We start from the raw sequence: 24,059 nt of genomic DNA, 5'->3' as shown, positions 1-24,059 counted from the left end.
TTCATTTTTCCGGGAGGGGGGGGGGGGTGGAGGAAGGCCAGACTGATAAAGGAAGAACATAAATTTCCTTGCATGTTTACACTTGCCACCAGGTGATAATCAATATATGTGCAGGCCAGGAAAAAGAAGTTTGATCTTATCACAAACACCATTTTTCAACCAAGAAGGGAAAGATATCGCTCACTAATTATATGCCTATAGCGATTCTTCGTAAATAAAGTGAGCCTCGACAATATTCGTGTTTATTTTTTTTTAAACATAAGTCCTACATACAGCTTTAGCTAACTCAAGCAAAGGCATGCATCCATAGCTTTCTAACACCATGCACATGGTGTAACCTGCAAGCAGTTAAAGTGTTGGCGCAAGCGCACATTGGACCAACTGAACAGATTATCCATACAAGAGCACCAACCACACGAAAATATTGCTGCAGTTCATCCCTTTCAAACATCTAAAAGGTAACCCAACTCGAAATACCGTCAGACCTCCATGTGACAAAACCCAATTTCACAAAATTTATTTATTTAACAAAGCGCTCTACATTTGCCGGCTCTTAACATTAGAGTTTTTAGAACATTGCAGCGGCAAAGTGAATTCAAGGTTTTGTTCGATATAGCGAAGGGGGCCCTGGGACCACCCCTCCACCAGGCTCCTCCCCAGAGGCTCCTGGAGACTATAGGACTACCCCATTCTTTCCATTAGTGAACCACCACAAATCTGATAGCAGTTGCATGCACGGTATCGTAGTGTGCCCAGAAGCTGTCAAGTACACACCACCCTCCTTGGTCCCATTTGCTTGCCATCTGATATCCAAGTGGCACAGGTGACAGCTACTGATCACGGTGAAAAAATGTTTGTTTCTAGGGTCCCATCAGTGACAAGGAAAAGGCACAATAATCATTGATGGGACCACCTGTCTGGCTGCCTGCTAACCTATCATATTTATCATCTGTAAGCGGTCATGCACGTACAGGAAGAAGGTTATATATTAGGCAGGGAAAACTCGCATAGGAAAAAAGACAAAAAAAATTGGCTGAGGCTTAGCTTGGTTAAGCCTAGTCAGATGCGAAGCATATTGGTGGCTAAACTTGGTAAGTAACTTGTCGCCGAGCCGCATACTGAGCACGTTGCTTGGCCAGACGTTCTTCCCGCTCTTCATCAGTCTCTGTAGCACGCCGCAACCTTCGCTTCTCATTCCAACGAGCAGCTCTGTCTCCAGGAGGCATCTCACCTCGTGAGTGTCTAGCAGAGGCAAGCGCGGCTGCTTATATACCGCCGCGACGCCGCGAGCGACGGCGCGAGTTGGAGCCCCGTTTCTCCTCTGTCGTGACGTCACGGTGTCACGTGGTCAGCCTCGAAGGCGACGCCGCGAGTTGGAGCCCCGTTTCTCCTCTGTCGTGACGTCACGGTGTCACGTGGTATTGAAGGCGACACCGCCGCGCCTGAGGAGCTGGGTTGAGCTCTCGAGCGACGGCGCGAGTTGGAGCCCCGTTTCTCCTCTGTCGTGACATCACGGTGTCACGTGGTATTGAAGGCGACACCACCGCGCCTGAGGAGCTGGGTTGAGCTCTAGTAATATGCTTCGCATAAAAGAAAACAGCCTATGGCATGCACAAGCGACACGTCACGCATTGCCTGGTAAGACCGAACAGGCAATGATCCAAGTAATGTACCCTCAGCCCCTGAAAAACTGTAGCTTGCCTAGCTAGCTAATATAGGAGACCTTCCTATTGTGCAGAAAAAGTGTCATCTGTCATGTTAATGTTGTATGACAAGATATAAACAGGGCACACAAGCAGATTCATTTTGGTCATCTTTAAGCATCAATTATTGGCCTCGAGCTCCACCACTGGAAAAGCTAGCGCCACCGTCGGCGTGACGTGCTAGGAGGGATCACGTGGACATAGCGGCCACGTCGGCTGCTTCGGGCGCGCCGAAGCGAGCTGAAAACGACTTCAATTTCCCTCGTACGCTGCGGTTTTCATTTAGTGGCGAAACTTTCCCGCTTTGAGTGTCTCCTTTACAACGCTTGAAAGCACTACAATAGGTAGTGGCTGCCTTTGAAGGCGCGCAACATCGTAGGCTACTGCTCGGTGCCGCAAGGCCGGACGCACGTAACGGAGGCCGTTGTCAGCCTTATTCACACGTAGCCGCAGGACAAGAAGCTGCGTGAAGCTTGGCTCGCGAAACATAAAACCTGCAAACAGTCATCGGCTACAACTCGGGTATGCAGCAAGCACAGACGCGAGGAAGATTTCTGCTACGGCGCCCGGTCTGCGATGTTCTGAAAACGCGCACTGAGACGCTCGCCCGATTCCGCTGCCCGACTAATGTCATAACGGTTTGGTCTATGAACTTGTCGATGCTATAAATACTGGCAAGTTCACTGGGGTGGAATAGGAGCGGTAAGAAGCACAATAAAGAAGAGCATGGCATATGGTCATGTTTGTGTTATGAATTGATGCACTGGATTACAAAAAAAGAAGGGCGGGAAATCGCAGGCTCAGAACACCGATAAATGTACAGTGCGACGCAACTCGAGAAATAATATTGAAAGGTCAAAGAATTTAGAAGAAAAAAAAAGATTGAATCGTCGCGACGGCACATCACAGTCCCCGTAGGCGTCGAAGTCTCTACAATGAAATTATTTTTGAACAGCTCTGATAGCGCCCACGCAACAATGGTTGCTTGTATACTGTCAAATGCTCATATTCTGCGACCTAAAGCTCATGGCACGGTGCGAAAACGCACGCGCGGTGAAAGCGAAACAGTGCGCGGACAAGCGTGCAGACGCGCAGTCGGTCGCTGCGAATCTGCGCGATCGCTGCATCGAGGCTTCATTCTATTACGCTCCATTTAGTTATACAAACATTAGCAGAACATATTTCACATATTTGCTCTCAGCGTTTACCTACCTTTCACGCAAGAAGCCGGTTCGGGAGACTGCATCGCGCCGACCGCGCGCAGTGGCGTTCACTGTACGTATTCGGTAAAGAGATAGCGGCTGTAAACGATTGTGTGCTTTCAGTTTGCCCAAGATTATTATTTAGACAGTAAGAAACTTCTCTCGTTTCGAAAGTACTTACAGAAATGTCCGGGAGAGCTAGCGCGTGGTGTTTTCAGCGAGCGCTGACAGCAAAACCTATGAGGAGCGCGCCACGTGATCCCTCATACTACGCCAGCGAGGCGCTTCCGATAGAGGGCGACTCCGTAACTCCTCGCCGCCAATATAGCACATTTACCACTGTTTCTCAGTCTAATGGCTTTCAATAACTGGAATTGCAGGTCTCTTAAGTTGAAAAGGCTGGAGTGTATTCATAAGAGGGAAAGCAGGAGACTGCAACTATGTGCATTGTCACACTACCCTTGTAATGGTCGAAGTGGGAAGTTCACGTCCTTAAAAAGAAATTGTAATCAGGATTACCTTGGGGTTAGTGCTTGTTGGAGTAGACTTTTGAATTTTCTTGATCCAGCTGCTTCCACTGTTCTTTATTTGCTTTATGTGCAGAACATGGGCCCATTTTGTTAAATTGCATGTATGCATGCATGCCAAATAAAACGTTTCTTAACATCAGCACATCTGTTTATTTGCTCTAACTCCAGTTCATATGCATATACGGGTTTTGCCACCTGTAGTGCTTTCAGCCATGAGGAGGTTGCAAGCGGCTAGTGCAAGATAGGGGTAACTGAGATCGCTCGGAGAGGCCTTCGTCCTGCAGTAGACAAAAAAAAAAGAGAGAATGGTGATGGTGACTATTTTTAGCGCAATACACTTTATATCGCAGTGAAGTGCATGATAAGTATTCCCTAGTGGAAACTGGAAAACATTGCATGACTTGTAGAATATAAAGCAAAATAAAAAACTATTGCATTCCACAAAAATGTGTCTACCTTTCTTCTTGATATGAAAGCCATAGGGCGAGCAGAGCTTAAAATGTATATGTTGTCGCAAAAAGAATACTGATGTCTTTTTGGGGCATCCTTTGGATAGCATTTCTTCTTTCACTAAGAAACTCTTTGAGATTTGTCATGGATATCCATGGTAACTCCCACACATCCCAGGCTAAACATCCCTAGAATGTTTAGAAACATCTCTACATAGAAACATCTCTAACATAGAATGCTAGAAACATCCCTAGAACTGAAAGATAATTCAGTTAGAGGGCCCCTCACCAGAACCAGGAGGAAAGTTCGATTATACAGTATAAATTGGAAAAAACTGCCAGGGGGTGTTCTACTATTCAAAACTATTGAAAAAGCTTTACGAAACCTGAAACTGAAGCAAATGAAGCATTGAGTGGCAGTGATGTGAGCTACCCTCCCTGCAGCAGACTCTCTTCAATTTCCTTGACCAGCGTCCACAAGCAACATTTCCTGCCTAGCCTTGTTCCTTGTTGGAACAGAAGGCCCATGTGATGGTCTGTGTCTCACAGAAACACATTCTATATTCTTCAAGAACATCAATGTTCTTCGAGCTGGTGCTGGCTATTTGTGATGTGATGCGCTAGGTTAAAACTGCGACCTTGTCTTTGCTCATACGCCTTCAGAAAAAAAAAAGAACGTGGACTTCTGTTTTAATTTTCAGTTACTTTCATGGCATCTTTAGTGCATTCTACGGATGTTTAGCCTGGGATGTGTGGGAGTGGATGTGTGTGGAACTCGGAACTTCTGGAGAAGGTATTTGTTAAGTGCTTCGGGGGCACAAACCCAGCAGCTTACGTGGAGCGCTACTAAATAATAATAATATTTGGGGTTTTACGTGCCAAAACCACTTTCTGATTATGAGGCACGCCGTAGTGGAGGACTCCAGAAATTTTGACCACCTGGGGTTCTTTAACGTGCACCTAAATCTAAGCACATGGGTGTTTTCGCATTTCGCCCCCATCGAAATGCGGCCGCCGTGGCCGGGATTCGATCCCGCGACCTCGTGCTCAGCAGCCCAACACCATAGCCACTGAGCAACCACGGCGGGTGTGGAGCGCTACCGGGGAAGAGAAAACGATAACCTGGACAGACCCATCACGCGAGAAGAGGTCTACGCAGCTATTCGAAACACACCCAGAAACACGGCCGCGGGTGCAGACAAGATCAATAACGCACTCATCCGCAACCTCAGTGATGAGTTAGTCACAGAATTAACCGACTTACTCAACAAACACTGGGAAGCGGAGACCGTCCCTGAGGAGTGGAAGCATGCGCAGGTAGTCATGATTTCTAAACCGGGCAAGAAACTGCAAATTGAGAACCTATGACCGATATCGCTCACATTGTGCCTGAGAAAACTGTACGAAGGAGTGTTGACACTGAGACTACAACAGTACACGGAGGACAACGAACTGTATCCCCACAGCATGTTCGGCTTCGGAGCAAAATTATCGACCCAAGACGTACTGCTTCAAATCAAAGAAGTACTCGGGAACATTCCCAGTACCAGGGAAAACATAATAATGTTATTGGACATCAAGGGGGCTTTTGACAATGTAAGCTACGAGGCTATCCTCATGGGCATGACAACCTGAACTGCGGGAGGAGAGTCCACGGCTATGTCAAAGCCTTCCTTTCAAACAGAACAGCAACAAATGGCCTGGGAGAGCTCCGATCAGAGAAGTTTCTTACTCCAAACAAAGGGACGCCTCAAGGGTCGGTCATCTCCCCCACGCTTTTCAACATAGCTATGATTGGCTTGGCAAAACAGTTAAAAGAAATCGACGGCATACACCATGCCATGTATGCCGACGACATCACCATCTGGGTTAACACAGGCTCGCTCAGAGAGAAAGAAGAGAAGTTACAAGAGGCAGTCACCTGCGTAGAGGACTACGTCAGAGCACGAGGGCTAGCGTGCTCCACTGAGAAGTTCGAGCTCCTGAGAGTTTGGAGAGGAAAGCAAAACCGCACAGTCCCCACCAGTGACAAGTTAAAGCTCAATGTCTACCTCGAGGGGATTATTATTATTATTTGTTTTGAACACAAATATACAATTAACAGGAAAGGGATAGCGAGGAGCAGGCTGGCAACTGCCACCGGAAGGGGCACAACGCCTGCCTACTCTGCAGAAGGGAGGTGACAGCAACACAGAAATAGAAGATAGGAAGGAGGGGAGGAAAGAGGAAAGGAAGAGCAACAAGACAAATCTAAAGAATAAAGTAGAACACAGTACAGATCGCACACAGTAAGGCCCGTCACTGAAGGTCAGGTACGCTACTACAGAATGTTGAATAAAATAGTTTCGGCGCTACAAACGTGAACCTGAGTTCCTTAACTCTAGAAAAGTAAGTAGAGTGTGATGAGCCTGATCATGGTTAGACGCACAACCACTGGGTACAAACATTCGTCGAGTGTCGCACACTGCAGGCCAAGAAAATGGTAGTCTCTCACTAGCGACATGCACTGCGCACTGAAAGCGGGACACTCAAATATAAGATGCTGAAGTGTCTCGCAGCGGCCACAAGACGTACACGATGGACTGGCCACACGTCTTTGTCTGTATAATCGTTCGTGCACATTCACACAGCCCACCCACAGCTTGAGTAGTTGTGCTCTAGCGCGTCAAGGCAAGCCTCGACCGCGAACACTGGGCAGGAACGTTCCATTTGCGACGCGCTGGTCTGGATGCTGCTTGAGTAGGTGGCGACGAATCAGCAGACGAGCGTCATCAAGCTTGCACAAAATTTCGGGGCAGTCACAGTTGTTATGAGCGCAAGTTGAAGCGAGCCGATCAGCCTCTTCATTTCGGCCGATTCCTACGTAGGAAGGTATCCATTGAGCAATGAGAGATACCCCACGTGATGAAATTTGGCTCGCAGAGTCAGTAATGCTGCGCACAAGTGAACAATCAATCGCACTGCTTTGTAACCTGCTAAGGGCAGCACGAGAGTCTAAAGATGACAATTTTCGATGTAGTTAACTCCTCTTACACGTATTTCAATGCAACATCAATCGCTGCTAGCTCAGCAGTTGTTGACGAAGTTGGATGAGGTACAGTGAAAGCTCGTTAATTCGAACTTCAATAATTCGAATTTATGGATAATTCGAACTGTACGATTTGGTCCGGCCAAGCTCCACAGATGTCTATGTATAAAAAAGTCCGTTAATTCGAACACCAGAAGGTTCCCTCACGGATAATTCGAACTACGCTCGCCTGGCACACGGCCAGAGAAACGCGCCTACTGCCTACACACAAGGCTGTATTGCCTCCGAAACGGAGAGAACGGCGAGAAGGCAAAATCGGAAAAAAAATCTAACCGACGCGGGGTCAGCCAGAAGGCAGCGGCGGCTGCCGCCTCCCCGTTCTACGTAACCTCCGAGACTTCTTGGCCGTTGCGAATCTCGGAGGCTTTGCAAATCTTGTACAGCTGCTAATGTTGTGCGGAGAGGGCACTGCAAGCTCCAAAACACAGCGAATCAAGTACGTCGCAGCTGCGCTTGCAATCAAGAACCAACGAATCAGGGCTTTCGCCACCTTCACATGTTCAGCGTCTTTGTCTCGGCAGTCTTCATCGGTTGTGCACCTCTGTTTTCAGCGTAGGAGGTATCGGCCGTCGCGATTCATTGTGATGGTGTTAAGCCTCGGCTAACGTTCGTTTCGGTGGACATCGGTGGTGTGGCACAGTCGGACCCAGAGCTTCGACTGGGCGATGGCGTGTGCCCGCGGCACACGCCATCACTTTCTGACATGCCCTACTGCTTCCAAATCGCAGTGTACTGTTGCCCTCCTTCCCTTTCGTTAGTTCGAACTTTCGTTAATTCGAACTGAAGCGGCTTCCCCTTGCGGTTCGAATTAACGAGCTTTTACTGTATTTGGAAGATACGCCATACTCGAGTCGAAGGGCAGAAAAAAGCTGCAGAGGCGCCTTCACCGTCAGTGTGTACAGATGCATCTGTGAACACATGAAGATAATCTGGAACCTTTTCGAACATGTGAGACTGAACCAATTGAAATATTGCCGAAACAGGCATATCAGTCTTTTTATGCATGTCAGGGATTGTGAGGTAAATGGGGAAGCGTCGAGGGGAAGTCGATACCAGAAAAGACGCTCATCAGAATCCTGGGGATCTGGATACAGTCAAACCAACGCTGCACCCACACCCTCACCCTACTCAAGGCATCCACCCTACAAGTGGCCCGCATGATCACGCGCATCTCACACAGACGCCACGGCATGCGAGAGGAGGACACACTCAAGCTGGTCAGAAGCCTGGTGGTCAGCCGAGTAGCATACAGCCTCCCATCAAGATTGATGTACAACAGGCAGACACGATTCTACGCAAAGCCTACAAAATAGCACTCCACCTTCCCCACAACACCTCAACCGAAAAGCTCCTAGCCTTAGGACTACACAACACCTTCTAGGAATTGAGAGAGGCGCAACTAGTCTCCCAACTATGCAGACTACAGCAGACCCCATCTGACTGGGAGCTCCTGAAGAAACTAGGCTGCGCCGATCAACTTCAAGAGATATAGAGGACTGAAACAATTCCGGACGAGTATTGCAACACACTAAAAGTAGCACCCACACCCAGTAACATGGATCCCAACCTACACAAAGCACGCCGAGAGGCAAGGGCTGAATACCTACAAAAGACACTAGCACCCCAAAAAACGACGCATACGTGGACACAGGCACATACGCCAGAGCAGTGGGGCAGAGCAACAGCAACACGGTAGCAACGGTGATCGATTCGAAAGTACACGAAATCACCAGCGCATCACTCCAAGACTGTACGATAGTTGAGGCTGAAGAAGCGTCCGTCGCTGTAGCGGCAGCAGGGAGATATCGGTCTAAACGGTCTCTAACAATCCTTAAAGACTCACAAACAGCGTGCTGCAACAACCTACGCAGCAGAATAGGGCATGAAGCGCTCTGCATACTCTGCTCCGGAGACCACATAACACAATGACAACGAAATGAAGAACCAATTAGGCATACGAGAGTATGGACACCGGGACACACAGGAGTGGCAGGGAACCAAGAGGCGGACAGGATAGCTCGAGGGTACACTTATTACCGAGCGTGCAACGTAGGCGATTTCGGGGGGACCGAACCTGTACCCGAAGACTAATCGGCGATACTAAATTACTACAAGGGCTGCAGAAAGTGGTATCCACCATAACACAACTCCCTTAGCAGAGAAGACTCTGTCGCATGGAGGCAGCTACAAACTGGCTCGTACCTGAACCTAAACGTACTCAGCAAAATGTATCCCACACAATACAATGACAAATGCCTCTGGTGCCATGAAACACCCATACTGTATCACATAACGTGGGCGTGCCAGAAGATAGACGTGGTACCCGTTATACCAAACCCGAGTACGGGGCAATGGGAGGGAGTGCTCTCCAGCGATCGCTGGGTTGACCAAGAAGGTCCAATTCGGCGAGCACAACTGGCAGCAGCATCCAGCGGAGCCCTGGACTAAGGGCAACTGACTGTTGTGCAAGGAGATGGATGAAGCCATCGGAAGACTGCAGAAGACCAGCGAATCTGGAGCTCAATAAAGTTTTTCACTCACTCACTCAAGCGGCAGCTCTGTATCACTCTACTCCTACACACCATTACACAAACGAGCTGAATTTTTATGTGCCGCATCTTCTTACTCGTCTATTGTGCTTCAAGAAACTTTGCTGTTGGGCCAGTTGGCACATCTTATTTATAACGCAAACTCTGCACCTAACGGTTGTATTTCTTCACAGATGAGTGTATCTAGTTTATAAATTCCCGTTCCGTACAATTTCCCGGCACCAATGTTCAGAGAAATGACCCAGTACAGTTTTAAGGGCAATCAGCTGCAAACACAAATGGTGGATCAGTGGACAGCCTCGACAACATGCTACACATGATAAACAGGCCAACACACACACAACACTTACATTCAGAGAAGTGACACAGAGGTCAGCAAGGCTGTGCTGCCATGCTACAAATGTTCGTAAAATAAAAATACAAAGTGACAGCATTAATCCATTTGTCAAATCTGCATTATCATTTGCAGTCTTCCTCTTGAATTCAATTGAATACTTTGCTTTGAAAAAGTGATACTGAACTTGGCATATTTTTTCTCTATGCTAAAGGTGCATAGCTGTGGCCAAGTGTGCTCAAAGGAGGGATAATTGCAGGCTATAACTAGGCATAACCGTAATTTAAATTTAGTATATTTTTCACTGCCATTATTTTCATTGTGTGTAATTCACAACACTAGCTTTTATGGGTTCATAACTCCTTTCACAGTGATTAGTAGGAGCAAGTACACGTTGAAATCTCTAAAATTTGAAGACATGGCCAACTCTATCCAGCAGAATCTGATCAAATCTTTTGAGTGCTATAAAGTTATATAAAACGCAATACGTATCCAACACTTGGTCTTATGCTTCATGTTTCTAGCCTGCAATGAATTTTTATATTTGCCATTTTGCTGTGGTTTTTGAGCTGCAGATACAAAGGAAAGAAAAATACTGCGCACATGTAAAAACAGTGCCACCTTAATTGCAGACAAAGTGGTTGTTTTAATTATAAGCCATCCTTCATCTTCACAGTAAAAGTAATTTATTACAGCTGAAAGCAAATTTTGCAAATTACACTGCAAATACCAAAGCTGCCTCACAAAATGTAGCCGAAAATCTCCCAACACTTAAATTTTTACTTCACTACACTCAGCATCAAAAGTATTTGTTTTGTATAATTGTCCATTGATACCTACTTTCTGGTGATTATTGAGTGCGTCTTGTATAAATGGGAGCAAAGATTTCCTAATGCAAGTTTTTATTAGAATATATTCAGCATGTCTCTCACCACAAGCAAATGTGGTTTATAACTTAACAATATTGCAGCTTTGCTTGCCACAGTCCTGCAAGAGTCTTCGAATATGTGCAAACTTCTGCACACCCTACAAAGCATGAAGTCCAGGGCAAGCAAAGGCACAATGCAAAGTTTAATGTTGGACACCATTCAGAATTTCCCGAGTGCCGTCTTTCAACTAAAGGATTACTGAAAACGAGGGAATTAGGTGCACAGCACGAAATGTGTAAAACTCTAAAACCCCATAAAAAGGGTGCAAATGAATCAAACAGCCAGACAGGTGATTAACGTCAGCACGCATACGGTGCAAAGCATAGTTACATGCTATCTAGACGGGCAAGCTCTTGCTTCAGTGATAGATGCTTGACTCACACAAGACTAGTCTCTCAAGGAAGGAAGGAAAGAAACTTTATTTCAAAAAGAAAAGTAGGCGAGCGTGGTTGGGCCCTTAGTCCAGGGTTCCACTGGCGCGAGCGGCTCGCTGGGCTTGGTCCAGGAGAGCCACTTGGTTCTCCTTTCCCTCGTATGCAAGCCATGCCTCCCACTGCCTACTTAACATAAAGTATTACAACATGGAAAACTTCAGCAATTTCACAACTGCACTGATCAGTGTGCCTCCTAGTGCATTCTCCAGACACCTTTATTAGGATTTCTAGTTTTCCATGTTCAATTGGGCCTCTTTAATCATTACACTTCAAATAAACCTGTACTGGAAAGACAGCACTTGCGTTTGCTCTACTTTTCCTCATCCCCGTCTTCTGTGCGCTGTACATGATGAATCTGTTCCAGTACACCCAGTATTACATTCTTGTTAAGCATGAAGTGCCTCCTTAATATAGACATTTTAGGTACTACTGGCTTCTTTACTACTGACTCATACACAAATACCGTCTGCTAATATAGAATAGCTACTGCAGATGAGTGCATCCCACGGCAGGCACTATGCGAGAAATTTTAAGCCAACGTGTTTTGCCAAAACCCTTCAATGCATGAAGCATGCAAAACAAAATGACATGAAGTTAGTGACTGTTACACAAAGTGTAGGTACTCAACTCTTTCGATCATTCTCAAATTCATTCAATTTTGTTTCAACAAAATTGTTCGCAGAGGGAGCAATGCTATGCTTGGTTACCAAAGCTGCCAAGCTCATTTGAAAAGAGCGATGACAAAGCTAATGGATGGGCAAACAGGAATGTGCCCTCTTTTTTCTGTTCTGAACATAAAAGTTGTAATGACCAGAAGAGAAACAAAGAAGTTGGGACTCGGCACGTTACCTGTGTTTGTCATTAAACGAATACTCACTCTTCAAATGTGAGAATACTAGCAAGCATCGGAGCATCCCAAGTAATTTAGTATAATAGTGCTTGTTTCTGTAAAACAGCTTTGGTTTCAGCACCCAATAGGTGGGTGGGTCATTATTTCATAATACATTGGCTCCCTCTGTTCCTGCAATCATGTTACTGCCACATGTGAGGAGTCAGAAGTCTGGAGAAATATGTGCAACGCTCCTGATAAATTTTTTAATGAGCAGTTAGCCTTACTGCTGCACAATATCAGAAAAATTCGCAATGTGTTATGATGCCACAACAATGCCAATGACGCCAAGTAAGGCATTTCAAGATTCAACTTAAGCATGAAGCTCACATATCTTTATGGTTCCCAAACTTCGCAGATGCTAAGTGCCATCTTTTTATATGTGAGAAAGCGTGTTGGAGAGATTGAATTTGAAAATGTGTGTCAGCTAATACTAATTTAGATGCAGAAGAGCTCGTATTACCACATTTGAGCCTACCTGTTTTGCTGACTATGGCACCATGGACTACAAGCAGTTTTTTCTATAAAGGGCCTATACTCCTCCATACAATGCCTGGTAAACTTGCAAACAGTCTATGGTAGGGATGAGCTTAGAGATTACTCATATGACCTATTTTCACGGAGGTGACCATTGACTTTCTTTTTGGTGTGTATAGCTTGCAGAACATTCAGTTTCCCTTTGACTGTGTTCCTGAAAAGAGATAGAATGAAACCATCCCAAACATGTAAGCAAAAGAGAGAAAAATAGAAATTGTTCTAGTAAATTAATAAATTGCAGTTCTAGGTGCAATGTCACAAACATACCTTGCGAGGATTTCCGCCATTGAGGTTGCTTCAAATAGGGGCAGATGTGCTGTCGATTTATGCCCAGGGGTAAGGGTACAATGAGCAGTGTCTGTAGGAGGTTATGGCTGGAATAAAAAAATAGCCTTGACTACTAATGTGACAGCGTGGGTAAGTTGACGATTCATGGCTGACTAAGAATCGTGCAGATGGCAACGATCCTCATCAGAAAAGCATGCACACACAGCAATGTTACACGAGTGCCTTTCTTTCTGTAATGCCTTTGTGCCTGTAGTGCTTGGTTGAGCCTGGGACAAATGACCCTCGTTTCGTCCTAGACTAGCCCATAAACAGATCCATCCAATACGTATAAATTTGTTGCAGCAATTAGATTTTTGCCATAGCATGACTAATTTTGCACAAGGAAGCAACTTTCATTCTATTGTGCCTCAAGTGCAACCATTCCAAATATATTAACTCTGGATGAACAAGAAACGTTGAACCACCACAGTTAATCACTTCAAGCCTCAATATTCCTGCTGCAGTAGGACGGTTTATTCTGACACTAGACACAATCGAGGTCGCACCGGCAGCACACGAACGCTGATCGCGCACACGGCAGACGCGAGGTCATTTTTCTTCGTCCTCTTCTTCACTACACTGTGAACTTCTCTCTTGTTTTTTAATTCAAATGTAAGACTGTAAGTACACTTGGCAGCAAATTAGATTGTCTGACCATGCATTCAAAGCATACATATATATAGAGAGAGAAATAGAAGACAGGAAAGGCAGGGAGGTTAACCAGACAGACATCCAGTTAGCTACACTGCGCTGGGGGAAGGGGTGTGGGGATTGAGAAAGAGAGGAGATAGACAACTCAAAGCATATGATTTGTATTAAAATATAGGTACTTTACCATGCAGATGGCTGTCATTTAGGCAAAATCAGGCAAAACTCCTTATTTGTTTATTCATTTGCTTATTTGTTTATTTATACTGTAATCCCACTAACAGATTTTTAGCAACACGGAAAAATAAGAAGTGGTATACAGTTTTCTACAAAGTGTGAGTGAAAATGAAATCCTGTAAACACCCACATATAATACGAGGTGAAACTTGGGTACACTGAAAAGCGCAAAAGAAAAAAAAAGAGAAAAAAAAACAAACCACACACAGAAACATACAATAAAAGCACATAGTTTCTGAAAATTGCCCTGAGAAAGGTATATAATAGGCATATCATGATCATTTAACCTGGGAATAAGAAAGCAAGAATAATTTCCTGGGATTTTTTTTTGTCATTAAAAAGAAATGAAAAGGGGTCATGCGAGTTTAGTCCAATATAAACCATGGTGTTCAACAGAGCAGCAATACGGTAGGATACCGATTGTCGCCCACAACATGCACGGCGACAGCGTTATAGCCGAAGGTTTACATTTCTCGTATTATCAGTATAACCTCATTACGGAAAGCTTGCATCATGTGCCATTCACTGGAACTTATGTGACACTTCTCAAGGCTCCAGTAGAAGAATGTCAGCTTTCAGCGAAGCATGTTTGCCTCTTTGGCGTCGGTGTCTCATATCTCGTTTACTCGGTGCAGCGGGAATCATTTCACACAGCTGTGGTGCTTGCGTGGGAGTGGCGTGGAAACTAGAAACCTGCGTCGTAGCCTGACGTAACGTGGAGGAATTTGGAGAGGAGCCACTTGCATGGTGTCATTGGATATGCATCGGAATGTGTAGTGGCTTGCTATAGTACGCATGGGACCCAAACGTATTCTTGATGTAGAGGGAATTCGAGCAAGGAATGAATGAATGAATAAAACTTTATTTGAAACGGCTCTTCGTCCGTGCCGTCCGCCGCTTCAGTGCTGTGTGATCATGTAGTAGCACCCGGAGCGGGGGGTGTGGTGGCACCCTGGACGTGCCTTATATGTTGCATAAGCAGCGACCAAAAAAGCGGCTCGGTGGGGTTCAGGCGGAGTGGTCCAGCTCTCCCAACAGTAAGGAATAGATGGGCTCAGGGGAGAGGTGGGGAGATAGTAAGGCGAGGACTGTGCACGGGGGCAGGTCCAGTACGTGTGGCGAACGTCGGGATAGCCGCCGCACACCGGACATGCCGGATGGCCGCGGCGTTGTTCAATAATGTGTTGCATTGCGTCATTCGCCAATGTTAGAGTTTTGAGCCTGACAAATTAGGGAGCTGTCGTGGCGGGTGAAGGAGGGATCGGGGGCCGGAAGGGTACATGCAGACGAGCGCAGTTCGCAGAGCCTAGCGCGGCTTTGCTTGCGGTGTTCAGCGCGGTGCATTCTGGCGCAATAGGTGTCAGGCCATGGAGTAGGAGCGCTCGGTATTTTAGACTCGCGAGCGAGGGAATGAGCACGCTCATTTCCCTGTATCCCCCTGATGGCCTGGCACCCACTCCAGGAGGACGTGTAGTGAGGGATGTTGTTGCACGTGTAGCGCGAGGGATGCCCCGATATGACAGGGAAGTAGGTTGTCTGCGAAAGAACGAAGGGCTTCCTAGCTGTCTGAGCGAACGGTTATGGTTGGCGTGGAGTGAGGGGGAACAGTAATAGCTTCCGATATGGCAAGGATCTCGACGTCGGTTGGAGACGGTACTCCGCTATGCCAACGAGTGATGTCACCCTGAGGGCCGATGACTGCTGTCTTGGATGCGATCGGCGAGAAGGCGGCGTCAACGTACTAGGTGTCATGCGCTGGGTCAGTTAGATGGGTCGCCCGCGCCTGTCGCCTGCCTGCGTTGCGTTCGGAGTGCATATTCCGGGGTATTGGTCGGACTTCGATTCGAGAGATAGTTATCCATGGTGGAGGGTCGATGGAAAGAGGTGGAAGTGGTGAAGTGTCGTGTCCCAACATTCGCAGGATGGCGCGTCCTTGGGACGAGGTGCTCAGGCGGAGATGCTGAGACTCCCGGTATGCTTGGACCTTCACATCCAAGGTGTTGTGCAGGGATGTGCGTTCAACATCGATGCTACGGGCGTACCTGAGAACACCCATTTCAATGCGGTGACATCTTCGCAAAGAAGCCTCGAGTCGTTTGGTCTGGGTGCGTGTAAGTGCAATGTATGGCAGGCCATAGAGGATTCGGGAATAGATTGCTGCCTCAGCAATTTTACGGAGTTCGCGTTCACCCAGGCCTGTGTGGCGCTTGCTTACGCGTGTCATTATGTGTATGACCTGACTTGCCTGATGAAGAATGCACCGTAGCCACTCCACACTACATCCATTCTCTTGCCACAGAAATCCAAGGATGCGGACGGATTTTCTGCGCGGGTTAGGTTCACCAGTTATAGTCAAGGTGATGTGGGCGCGTTCAGCAGCTGCTTTGCGCGTAGAGGAATTTAGTATGACGGCGTACTCTGATTTTCCTGGGGAGCATGTGAGGCCTAGCTGGTATATGTAGGTGTCGACGATGTCTAAGCCGGTTTGAAGTGTGGCTTCCTGTTCGCCTGGGTTTCCGGTGGCAAACCAAAGTGTGATGTCATCAGCGTATATTGCATGGCGTAAACCTGTAACGAGGTTGAGCTTTGTGGGGAGGTCCTTCATCGCCAAGTTGAAGAGAGTCTGTGACAGAATGGAACCTTGTGGCGTCCCTCGGTTTATAGGGAAGCACATGGATGGCTGGGTGTCCGGACCCAAGAAGCGCCCTTGCCTAGCACTGAGGAAGCCGCAGACGTAGCGAACCATGCGTTCTCCGGGTTTGGTGGCTGCTAGGTTGTCAATGATGGCTTGTTGCAGGACATTATCGAAGGCATGTTTGATATCCATGCCTACAATTGTCCGGAGTTGTGCCGAGCTAGGATGATCGTAGACATCTGTGGTAATTTGCAGGGCCACGTCTTGGGCGCATACGTGCCTGCGGAAGCCAATGAGTGTGTCTGGGAGATGGCCCTGGCTCTCAAGGTGCCATTCTAGTCTCGTCAGGGCCATCTTTTCCATCAATTTTTCCGCGCAAGATGTGAGGGATATCAGTCGAAGGTTTTTAAGCATGTTGGGAGGTTTGCCAGGTTTGGGGAGGAAAATAACTAATGCTTACTTCCATGACTGTGGAATGTTCCCCGTCTCCCATGCATGGTTATGAGGTGTAGAAGGTGCTTCTGGTGGTTTTCGGGCAAATTGCCGAGCATGGTATATGTTATCTGATCCGGACCCGGAGTTGTATTGCGTCGGAGCTGCATGAGTGCTGACCGCAGCTCCTGGAGTGTAAATGCGGAGTCAATCCCTTCTGGCTTGGTTGGTGATTGCGGAAAGGGTGCAAGTGGTGGTGGGTTGAACTCCGGGTAGAATGTTTCTCGCAGTTCTTGGATAATTGCTCCTGTGGAGCGCCCGGTCTGCATTTGATATCGTTGGAGGGCATAGCGAGGTTTGGCTTGGCCCATGAGAGCGCAAAATATTTGCCATACTCTAGGTGTGTGAAGCTGGCCATTGAGGTCTTCACATGTTTGCCACCACCGTTGAGATGCCAGTTGGTCAGCGTATTCCTGGCTCTCCCGAGTTATGGTGTGTATACATTGGTGGAGCGTCCTATTATTCTTTGCACGACGCCACCAGCTCACCAGTCTGCGGCGTCGTTCCCAAAGGGCTAAGAGGCGAGTGTCGACCTGGGGTTGATCCTCTGTGGCGGCGATGCAGGAAGCATGTTGGGACACAACCTGCAGTACATTGTTTGTCCATTCTGTGGGGTCAGTGCTCTCATCAATCTCATCCAGTTCGAGTCATTTACGCGCCTTGTTCCAGTCAACGAGACAGATGGTTTCGTGGCGGGGTGTCCAACTTGGCCTTTGTGTACGCAAGGGAAGCCGGATCTCAATAATAGTGTGATCGCTCCCCAGAGTGTCTTGGGTATTCTCCCATTGAATGTTGTAGCGGCTGATTGACCAAGTGAGATCAAGGTTTGTGTCCTTCTCACGTGAGTTCCCCAGTCTGGTGGGAGTGGTAATGTCGTTTAGGAGCGAGACTTTGTAGTTTGACATGAAGGTGTCTAACTTGCAGCCGAGCGCTGATGTTTGGTCATATCCCCAAGAAGGGTGTCGACAGTTGAAGTCTCCAAGGATTAGGACAGTATTGTCAGGTGTTAAGCGTTGCTGGAAGGGGTTGTAGCTTGATAACGGCCAGATATTTTGGTTTGGCGTCCAATAACAGTTTAAAATATCTAGACTGTGACCACGAACGTCTCTCCTTGTGCTCACGTGCTCAGTAGTCGGTGTATTCATATGCATAGTGTCGAGTTGGATTGTGGGCAAGGAGCTCTTGACGTAAGTCACCGTCACTGTAGGAGTAAGTGGGTCTGACGTGCCCCGTTGTTTGTATGTAATACTAGGAGCAACAAAATGTTCATAGCCAGTGAGGGGAAAGGCACCGTGGGTCTCCTGCAACACAAGAATGTCCGGTTCTGTTTTCATGAATAGCATATGTTGTAGGAGATGTTTCTTGCGTCTGAAACCCGACAGTTCCATTGCCATATCGTGAGAGATGGGGATGGTGGGGTTGGGATCGGAGGTGTTTGCCTAGAGTTAGTGGCCATGTTGTGATTCAGAAGGGTTATGGGAGATGGGGCATTTGTGTGGGTGCATAGTGTCCTCTATATGTTGGAGGTGGGTGGAAATTTGCGCAAATTGGTTTGACAAGGGGGTTAGTGCGGTCAGAATGGCACGTTGTATCTGTTCAGTAATTATAGTTGCGATAGTAGATTCGATCGCTTGTTGCACGATACGATGAATACGTGCATCTAACTCCTCTGACAGAAGGTCTGAGCTCAATGGGGAGGGCTGCAGAGCGGGGACAGTTTCTGGGAGAGCTGTACCACTAACCTTTAAAGGCGTAGACTGCTTCTGTCGCTGGTTCGGTAGCGCAGGCCAGTTAGGGTCGTCAGCAGCAGGCTTGGGTTTAGGTAGTTGCTGCCACGAAGGACGGCGTGGATCGTGTTGATCACTTTGTGATTTAGCTGTCTGGCTCTGTCTGAAGTCCATCTTCTGCTTGTGGGCAGGCTTCGGTCTTTGTTTGGGCCCATTTTTACTGGGCTTGCGGTTGTGACTTTGACTCTGGTTGCGACTGCGGCTACGGCTACGGCTGCAGTTGGTGTCGAGAGTCGAAAACCGGTTGCTGGTTGGCACACCGGTTTCTTCTCGAGTAGGTGGTCGTGAGAGGTGGTGGGCTGCTCGGTGATTTGGATTGATCCGTGTCGGTGCTTTGCTCCAGCGAAGTGCCTCCTCTGCAGCGCGGCGGTGTGGGCAGTTTGCGTCCATAGCCAGGTGGTCACCCCCACAGTTGCAGCAGCGCATATCGCACTCGTGAGGAGTAGTTTACGTGTCAGTTCCAGGGGGAAATGTTGCCCACAAGATCTACAGCACAAATATGTCGAGGCGTTGGGGCAGACATCAGATCTGTGTTTCAGGCTGTAACAATGCCAGCACTGAAGGCATTTCGGCTTGGGTGGGTAAAGCTGGTAGACCGCTGAAAACAGGATGGCGCTCATTGGTATTTCAGGCCCCTCTAGCTTGATGATGAGAGACGCCGTCTTGCCAAGTCGCCAAAAAGACAGGATTTTTCGGCCCGGAATAAGGAGTTCTTCCTGTACGGCATCTCCAGAAAAGGAGAGTGGTACACCGTGCAGGACGCGGGCGTTCTGTGGGTCGTTGGCGCAGTACGCACTCACAGGGTGCGATTTTCCGCAGACATCCACAGACTGCAAGGCGAGTAGTTTGGTGGCGGCCACGGTATGTGTCGATGGCGATGAGGTTTTGGGTAGTTCGAATTTTCACGACTGTGTCCTCCCTCTCGAACTTGGCAAGGTGGGCCGCCCGACGAATTTGTAGGCTCAACTCGATTGCTGTTACTGTGGAGAGGTTGAAGCCATCGGTCAGCTTCACAACTATGGTGGTGGCCTCGTCCTGTTGTGGTGCTGAAGGGGTCACGCACGTAAATGCTCCCTGTGAAGCGTCACCAAAGTCCATGCCCTGTGGGTTCAGCGTGGTGGATTGCGCAGGCTGCGATGCAGTCGTAGCTGTTGAGGGCGGCGAAGCGCCTGCAGTGCGGCGCGGGGTTGGGGGCCCTGTGCTGCGGCCGACCGAGGCCGCCGGCGTTTAGGCGAGGCGCAGTGCGGCGGGCCAAAGTTCGCCCAGCGATGACAGGGAGCTCTCAGAGTTCGGCGGAGCTCTCGTTGCGCACGTCCGCACGGGGCGAGCACTGAGCGCCGAATCCGAGCAAGGAAGAAGCTTAGCGCCGAGCAGGCGCGTATTCGCTATGCGTGGCTTAGGACGTGAAAAGTCGCCGAGTCGAAAGCGTGAAGCGGAACGTCAACGAAAGGCAGCGCTGGAGATTGAACGGGTATGGATGCGCGCTAAAGATGGCGAAGCAAAGCGTCAACGAAGATTAATAAATAGACAGGAGTTTGCCGCAACAAACAGGTATTTCATGACAAGCTTATTGTATAAGAAGTTGGTGTATTATGATGTATACAATTTCCTACGCTCGATTCTATATATATAAATATCCTTTATATCGCCCACTGTTCACGGCCGGCTGATCCCGGTGTTAATGTAGAACGTGCGCGCATCGCCACTCTAACCATTGATGAAACGCGCGATGAAATGGAACCGTTACATTATCCCGGCCAATAAAGATATAATACAAACAGGTACGCACAAATTCGCGCATAGCGGCTGGTGACAGCGATGCATGCAGTGATTAATCGGCGAGTTCGTGAGTTTATTGACAGATGATAGATGGAGTATATGAGGAGGTGGACGTATGTTATAAGCATTTTGTTTGAGTCAGGATAATGACCAATGCCACTAAGCTATCTATATTTATTTTTATGCTGCGCTTATTACCAGAGCATAAAATCCGTAGGTAATGACAAAACAAGATTGTGTGAAACCTTATTGACAGCACTGACACATAACATACAGATTGATAGGCTTTTAAAACAGGTGCTGCCGCTCGTGATGACTTGACGTTTGCCTAAGCCCTCCAAGATGTTCAACATGGTTGCGGTAATCTCAAAGGCTTTGTATTGTGGTGCTGCCATTGAGATTTATCATGTCTTTCAAGGTTCCCACTTTAATCAATAATATGTGTGTTCTACAAACTTAAAAACAAGCAGGTAGTCTTGTCTGTGTACATTTTTGTTTATTTTTTATTGGTTCGAAATAATGAAAAACTGGGCTTGTTAATTACAACTAAATAAGTAGGCACCCCTCAGACTGAAGTTCTCAGAAGTCCACAGCGGCAATAACAATTTTATTGTTATTGCTTGCCGAACAGTGTTATCTGATTTGCATCGGTTATCAGTTTTAAAATATTGGTCAACAATGTATGCTGCAGCAGCGATTCAAAACGAAACAGGAACGTCTTTAAAACCGCGCCAAACAAGCCGCAAAGAATTCTGGGCTGATAGAAGCCGTGGCAGAAGACCGGCTGTGAACCAATCGGGAAGCCGTTCTTACATTCTCTGGCCCAATGAGGGGTCACCGTTGGAAATAGGACGTGCACATTGCTTTAGGAACTTCGCGTTCGCCGGCGTACAGAAGCTGTGCAAGTTCTTTGCCCAACGCCTGTGCTTTTGAGGTCTATCTTCACGCCAGCGTGAAAGAAACTCCGTCAGGTAAGCAGCGTTTTCAAATCTGTCCATGTTTGAGGCTCTCTAGTTTGAAAAGGAAGAAGACTGGCAGCGCATTTCGTGAAACCGGCGCGCGACATCGCACAGCGTGAGGCCTGTCTCCGAATCGCAGCGGGCATTCGTTACCCTTGGCTAGCTGTTCTGCGTGAAGGTAATAGCTGCCGACAGTGTTGTTCCATGTTATCCGTGGCTGCTTTATTACCAATATTCTCGTTTGCACGGGCTTTTGTGTTATTTATGCCACGGCGCCTCTTAAAGTCGGCGTGACACGTCTTCCTTTTGGCGCGCGCGGTTCCCGGCATTTCGGCTTAACAGATTTAAACGCGTAGTTACTGGTTTTCTGAGGCGATACGGTCGTTACTGCGAGTCTTGGTAAGCCTTAGCTAATCGTGGCGCGTTGTTAGTTTTAAGTGGAGCCTTAGAGCGCTAACGCGGGCGTTGCGTAGGTATTGTGGTGGTGGTGTGCCTTCCCATGTATGGAGAGGGCGTGCTGAGGTGGAACGCGCGAATCTTGTTCGGGCAAGAGTGAATTTTGTGGCCTACTATCTTTCCCTCAATGCCTTGAATAGCTTACCCTAACTTTGACTAGCTACGTCGGTGTCATGCGAGGGCCACTCGCTTTGCAGTGTTTTGTATACTTGACTAACGTTGCGAGCAACAGCGATGCTTAGGCTCGTCAGCGGTGTGGGTGACGCAGTTTAAGCGTTGGTAGTCTTGTGAACTACATTTGCTTGTTTATGCCGGAGCGCCGACTCGCGAACCCCCGGTCGTTCGATTTCGAACTGTCAGCGTGCCGACATAGATCACGCAGTTCGCACGTTACAATTCTAATGCCGTAATGGAGCGTGCCGATGTGGCAGGCTTCATGCATTTTTTTATGGCTTCCATATTTATTTCCGTTGATTGTTCGCAGGTTTGCTACAAGAGCTTGTGATACTTTGCTGTGTTAATGCACTTGTTAGCCCCCCCTCACCCCCTCCACTCTTTTGATAAAAGGCCTAGGTAGTGGAGCTGCATAGTCACTACATGCATGCAGTTGCCTAAATTCTGGCAGGAGTCAAGTTCACGTCTACTAATGCATTATGAAAATGGCAACGTTTGGTAAACAACCCCATTTCTAGCATGCCCAGATACAAAAGATGAATTTTGTCATTTTTTACTTTTGGGAAGGTCGCTTTTTATTGCCCTTTCTAAATGAACACATTTCATAGAATTAGTGTTGCACTTACGGCTGTGTGGGGATGTTGCCTCGTTTTCTCGTGACTATTTTTTCCTCCATATAATCGCTTAGTGGCACATTAAGTAGCAATACTTAAGTTGCTTTAACTTGCCTTGCTACATTGTATGTGCCTCTTTGTTTTGCACAGGATGAGCGACAGGAAGGCTGTGATCAAGAATGCGGACATGTCCGAGGAGATGCAGCAGGATGCTGTGGATGTGGCCACGCAGGCCCTCGAAAAGTACAACATCGAGAAGGACATCGCAGCCTACATCAAGAAGGAGTTTGACAAGAAGTACAACCCCACCTGGCACTGCATCGTGGGCCGCAACTTCGGCTCTTACGTGACCCACGAAACGAAGCACTTCATCTACTTCTACCTCGGCCAAGTGGCCATTCTGCTCTTCAAGTCCGGCTGAGCCAACACATGGCCAAAGGACGGGAGGGTCGGCAGGGAAGGAAAAGCTCAAGGAGAAGGGACAAAGGACTGGATGCATCTAGGACTCAAAAGTAGCTCGCCTGGACCTTTGAAGTGCAACCGTGGACGGAGGCTGGTGCTTTTCGCCAAACGGGGAGCAAGAGATGACCTGTTTTCTTTTCCCGGGGCTAAGGGTGGGTTGTTGCAGGCAGCTGCAACCATCGCTGCTGCAGCCAGTCAAGCTCTACTCTGTCATATTGTAACATGGCTTTTACAATCTCTGTGCCGCACAAGAGAAATGAAATTGTCCTGTCCCTGAACCCAGTCTAACGCCGCTGTAGACTGCTTGCTGTCTCTCTCTCTCGCCCAAATTGTACACTTTGCTATCATGGAATGGCTGTTCTTGACAGCTCGTTTTTCTATTCTCGTTTCCCACATTTTTCTTTATGGCATTCAATCATGTGCTTGCTGCTAAGACAAGGAGGCCACCATTTTTTTTGTCATTTACGTAGAAAATGAGAACACTTCATCACTGAAATCTTCATTTTGTTGGCTGTTGAAAGTGCTAAGTTTGTTTATATATATTTTGGTCGAGCGTCCATCATGCTTTTTTTCTTCGTACCCCTGTATAGCAGCTTACACAAGTCAAGTGTGCGTGTGTGTATATGGCATAATAAATTTTACTTTGCGAGTTCTTGTTCTAAACCGTGTAGTATGTTGGCTGGTTATTCTCTAAATGTGGCTCATGCACACTGGGATTTGCGAAGAATTTTACGGAAAAACAATTTCATCTTTAAAAAAACAGTGTTTTATAAAAGATCAGTAAAAGTTCCCTGGCAAGTTTGAACGCTCGCTCCAGAAACTTCAGGCCGTGAGGTTGTGCTCCA

The 24,059-nt window shown here is 47.5% G+C and overlaps 1 protein-coding gene and 1 long non-coding RNA gene across 4 annotated transcripts; one reads left to right on the top strand and one right to left on the bottom strand.

Annotated features, from left to right (window-relative positions):
* Nucleotides 1-3,581: 3,581 nt before the first annotated feature.
* Nucleotides 3,582-20,679, bottom strand: LOC135910740 (uncharacterized). 2 transcript variants are annotated; one of them, XR_010567123.2, is made up of 4 exons: nt 20,560-20,679; nt 12,912-13,018; nt 12,586-12,798; nt 3,582-3,713 (listed from the first exon to the last, which is right to left on the bottom strand). It is a non-coding gene; the product is annotated as an uncharacterized lncRNA (long non-coding RNA). The 2 variants fall into 2 exon arrangements; XR_010567124.1 differs by lacking the exon at nt 3,582-3,713 and having other exon boundaries at nt 11,180-12,798.
* Nucleotides 20,680-21,360: 681 nt separating this feature from the next.
* LOC135910744 (dynein light chain 1, cytoplasmic) lies at nt 21,361-23,877 on the top strand. Of its 2 annotated transcripts, none has more exons than XM_065442814.2 (2): nt 21,361-21,520; nt 22,903-23,877. In XM_065442814.2, the coding sequence occupies exon 2, from the start codon at nt 22,904-22,906 to the stop codon at nt 23,171-23,173; it is 270 nt and encodes an 89-aa protein (XP_065298886.1). In that variant the 5' UTR covers nt 21,361-21,520; nt 22,903; the 3' UTR covers nt 23,174-23,877. The 2 variants fall into 2 exon arrangements, with proteins under 2 accessions (XP_065298886.1, XP_065298887.1); XM_065442815.1 differs by lacking the exon at nt 21,361-21,520 and adding an exon at nt 21,534-21,686.
* The last annotated feature ends 182 nt before the right edge of the window (nt 23,878-24,059 follow it).

This window comes from Dermacentor albipictus, chromosome 2 (genome assembly GCF_038994185.2).
Source record: "Dermacentor albipictus isolate Rhodes 1998 colony chromosome 2, USDA_Dalb.pri_finalv2, whole genome shotgun sequence".
NCBI lineage: Eukaryota > Metazoa > Arthropoda > Arachnida > Ixodida > Ixodidae > Dermacentor > Dermacentor albipictus.
Note: the sequence above shows the minus strand (reverse complement) of the source record. Positions and strands in the feature narration are given on the sequence as shown.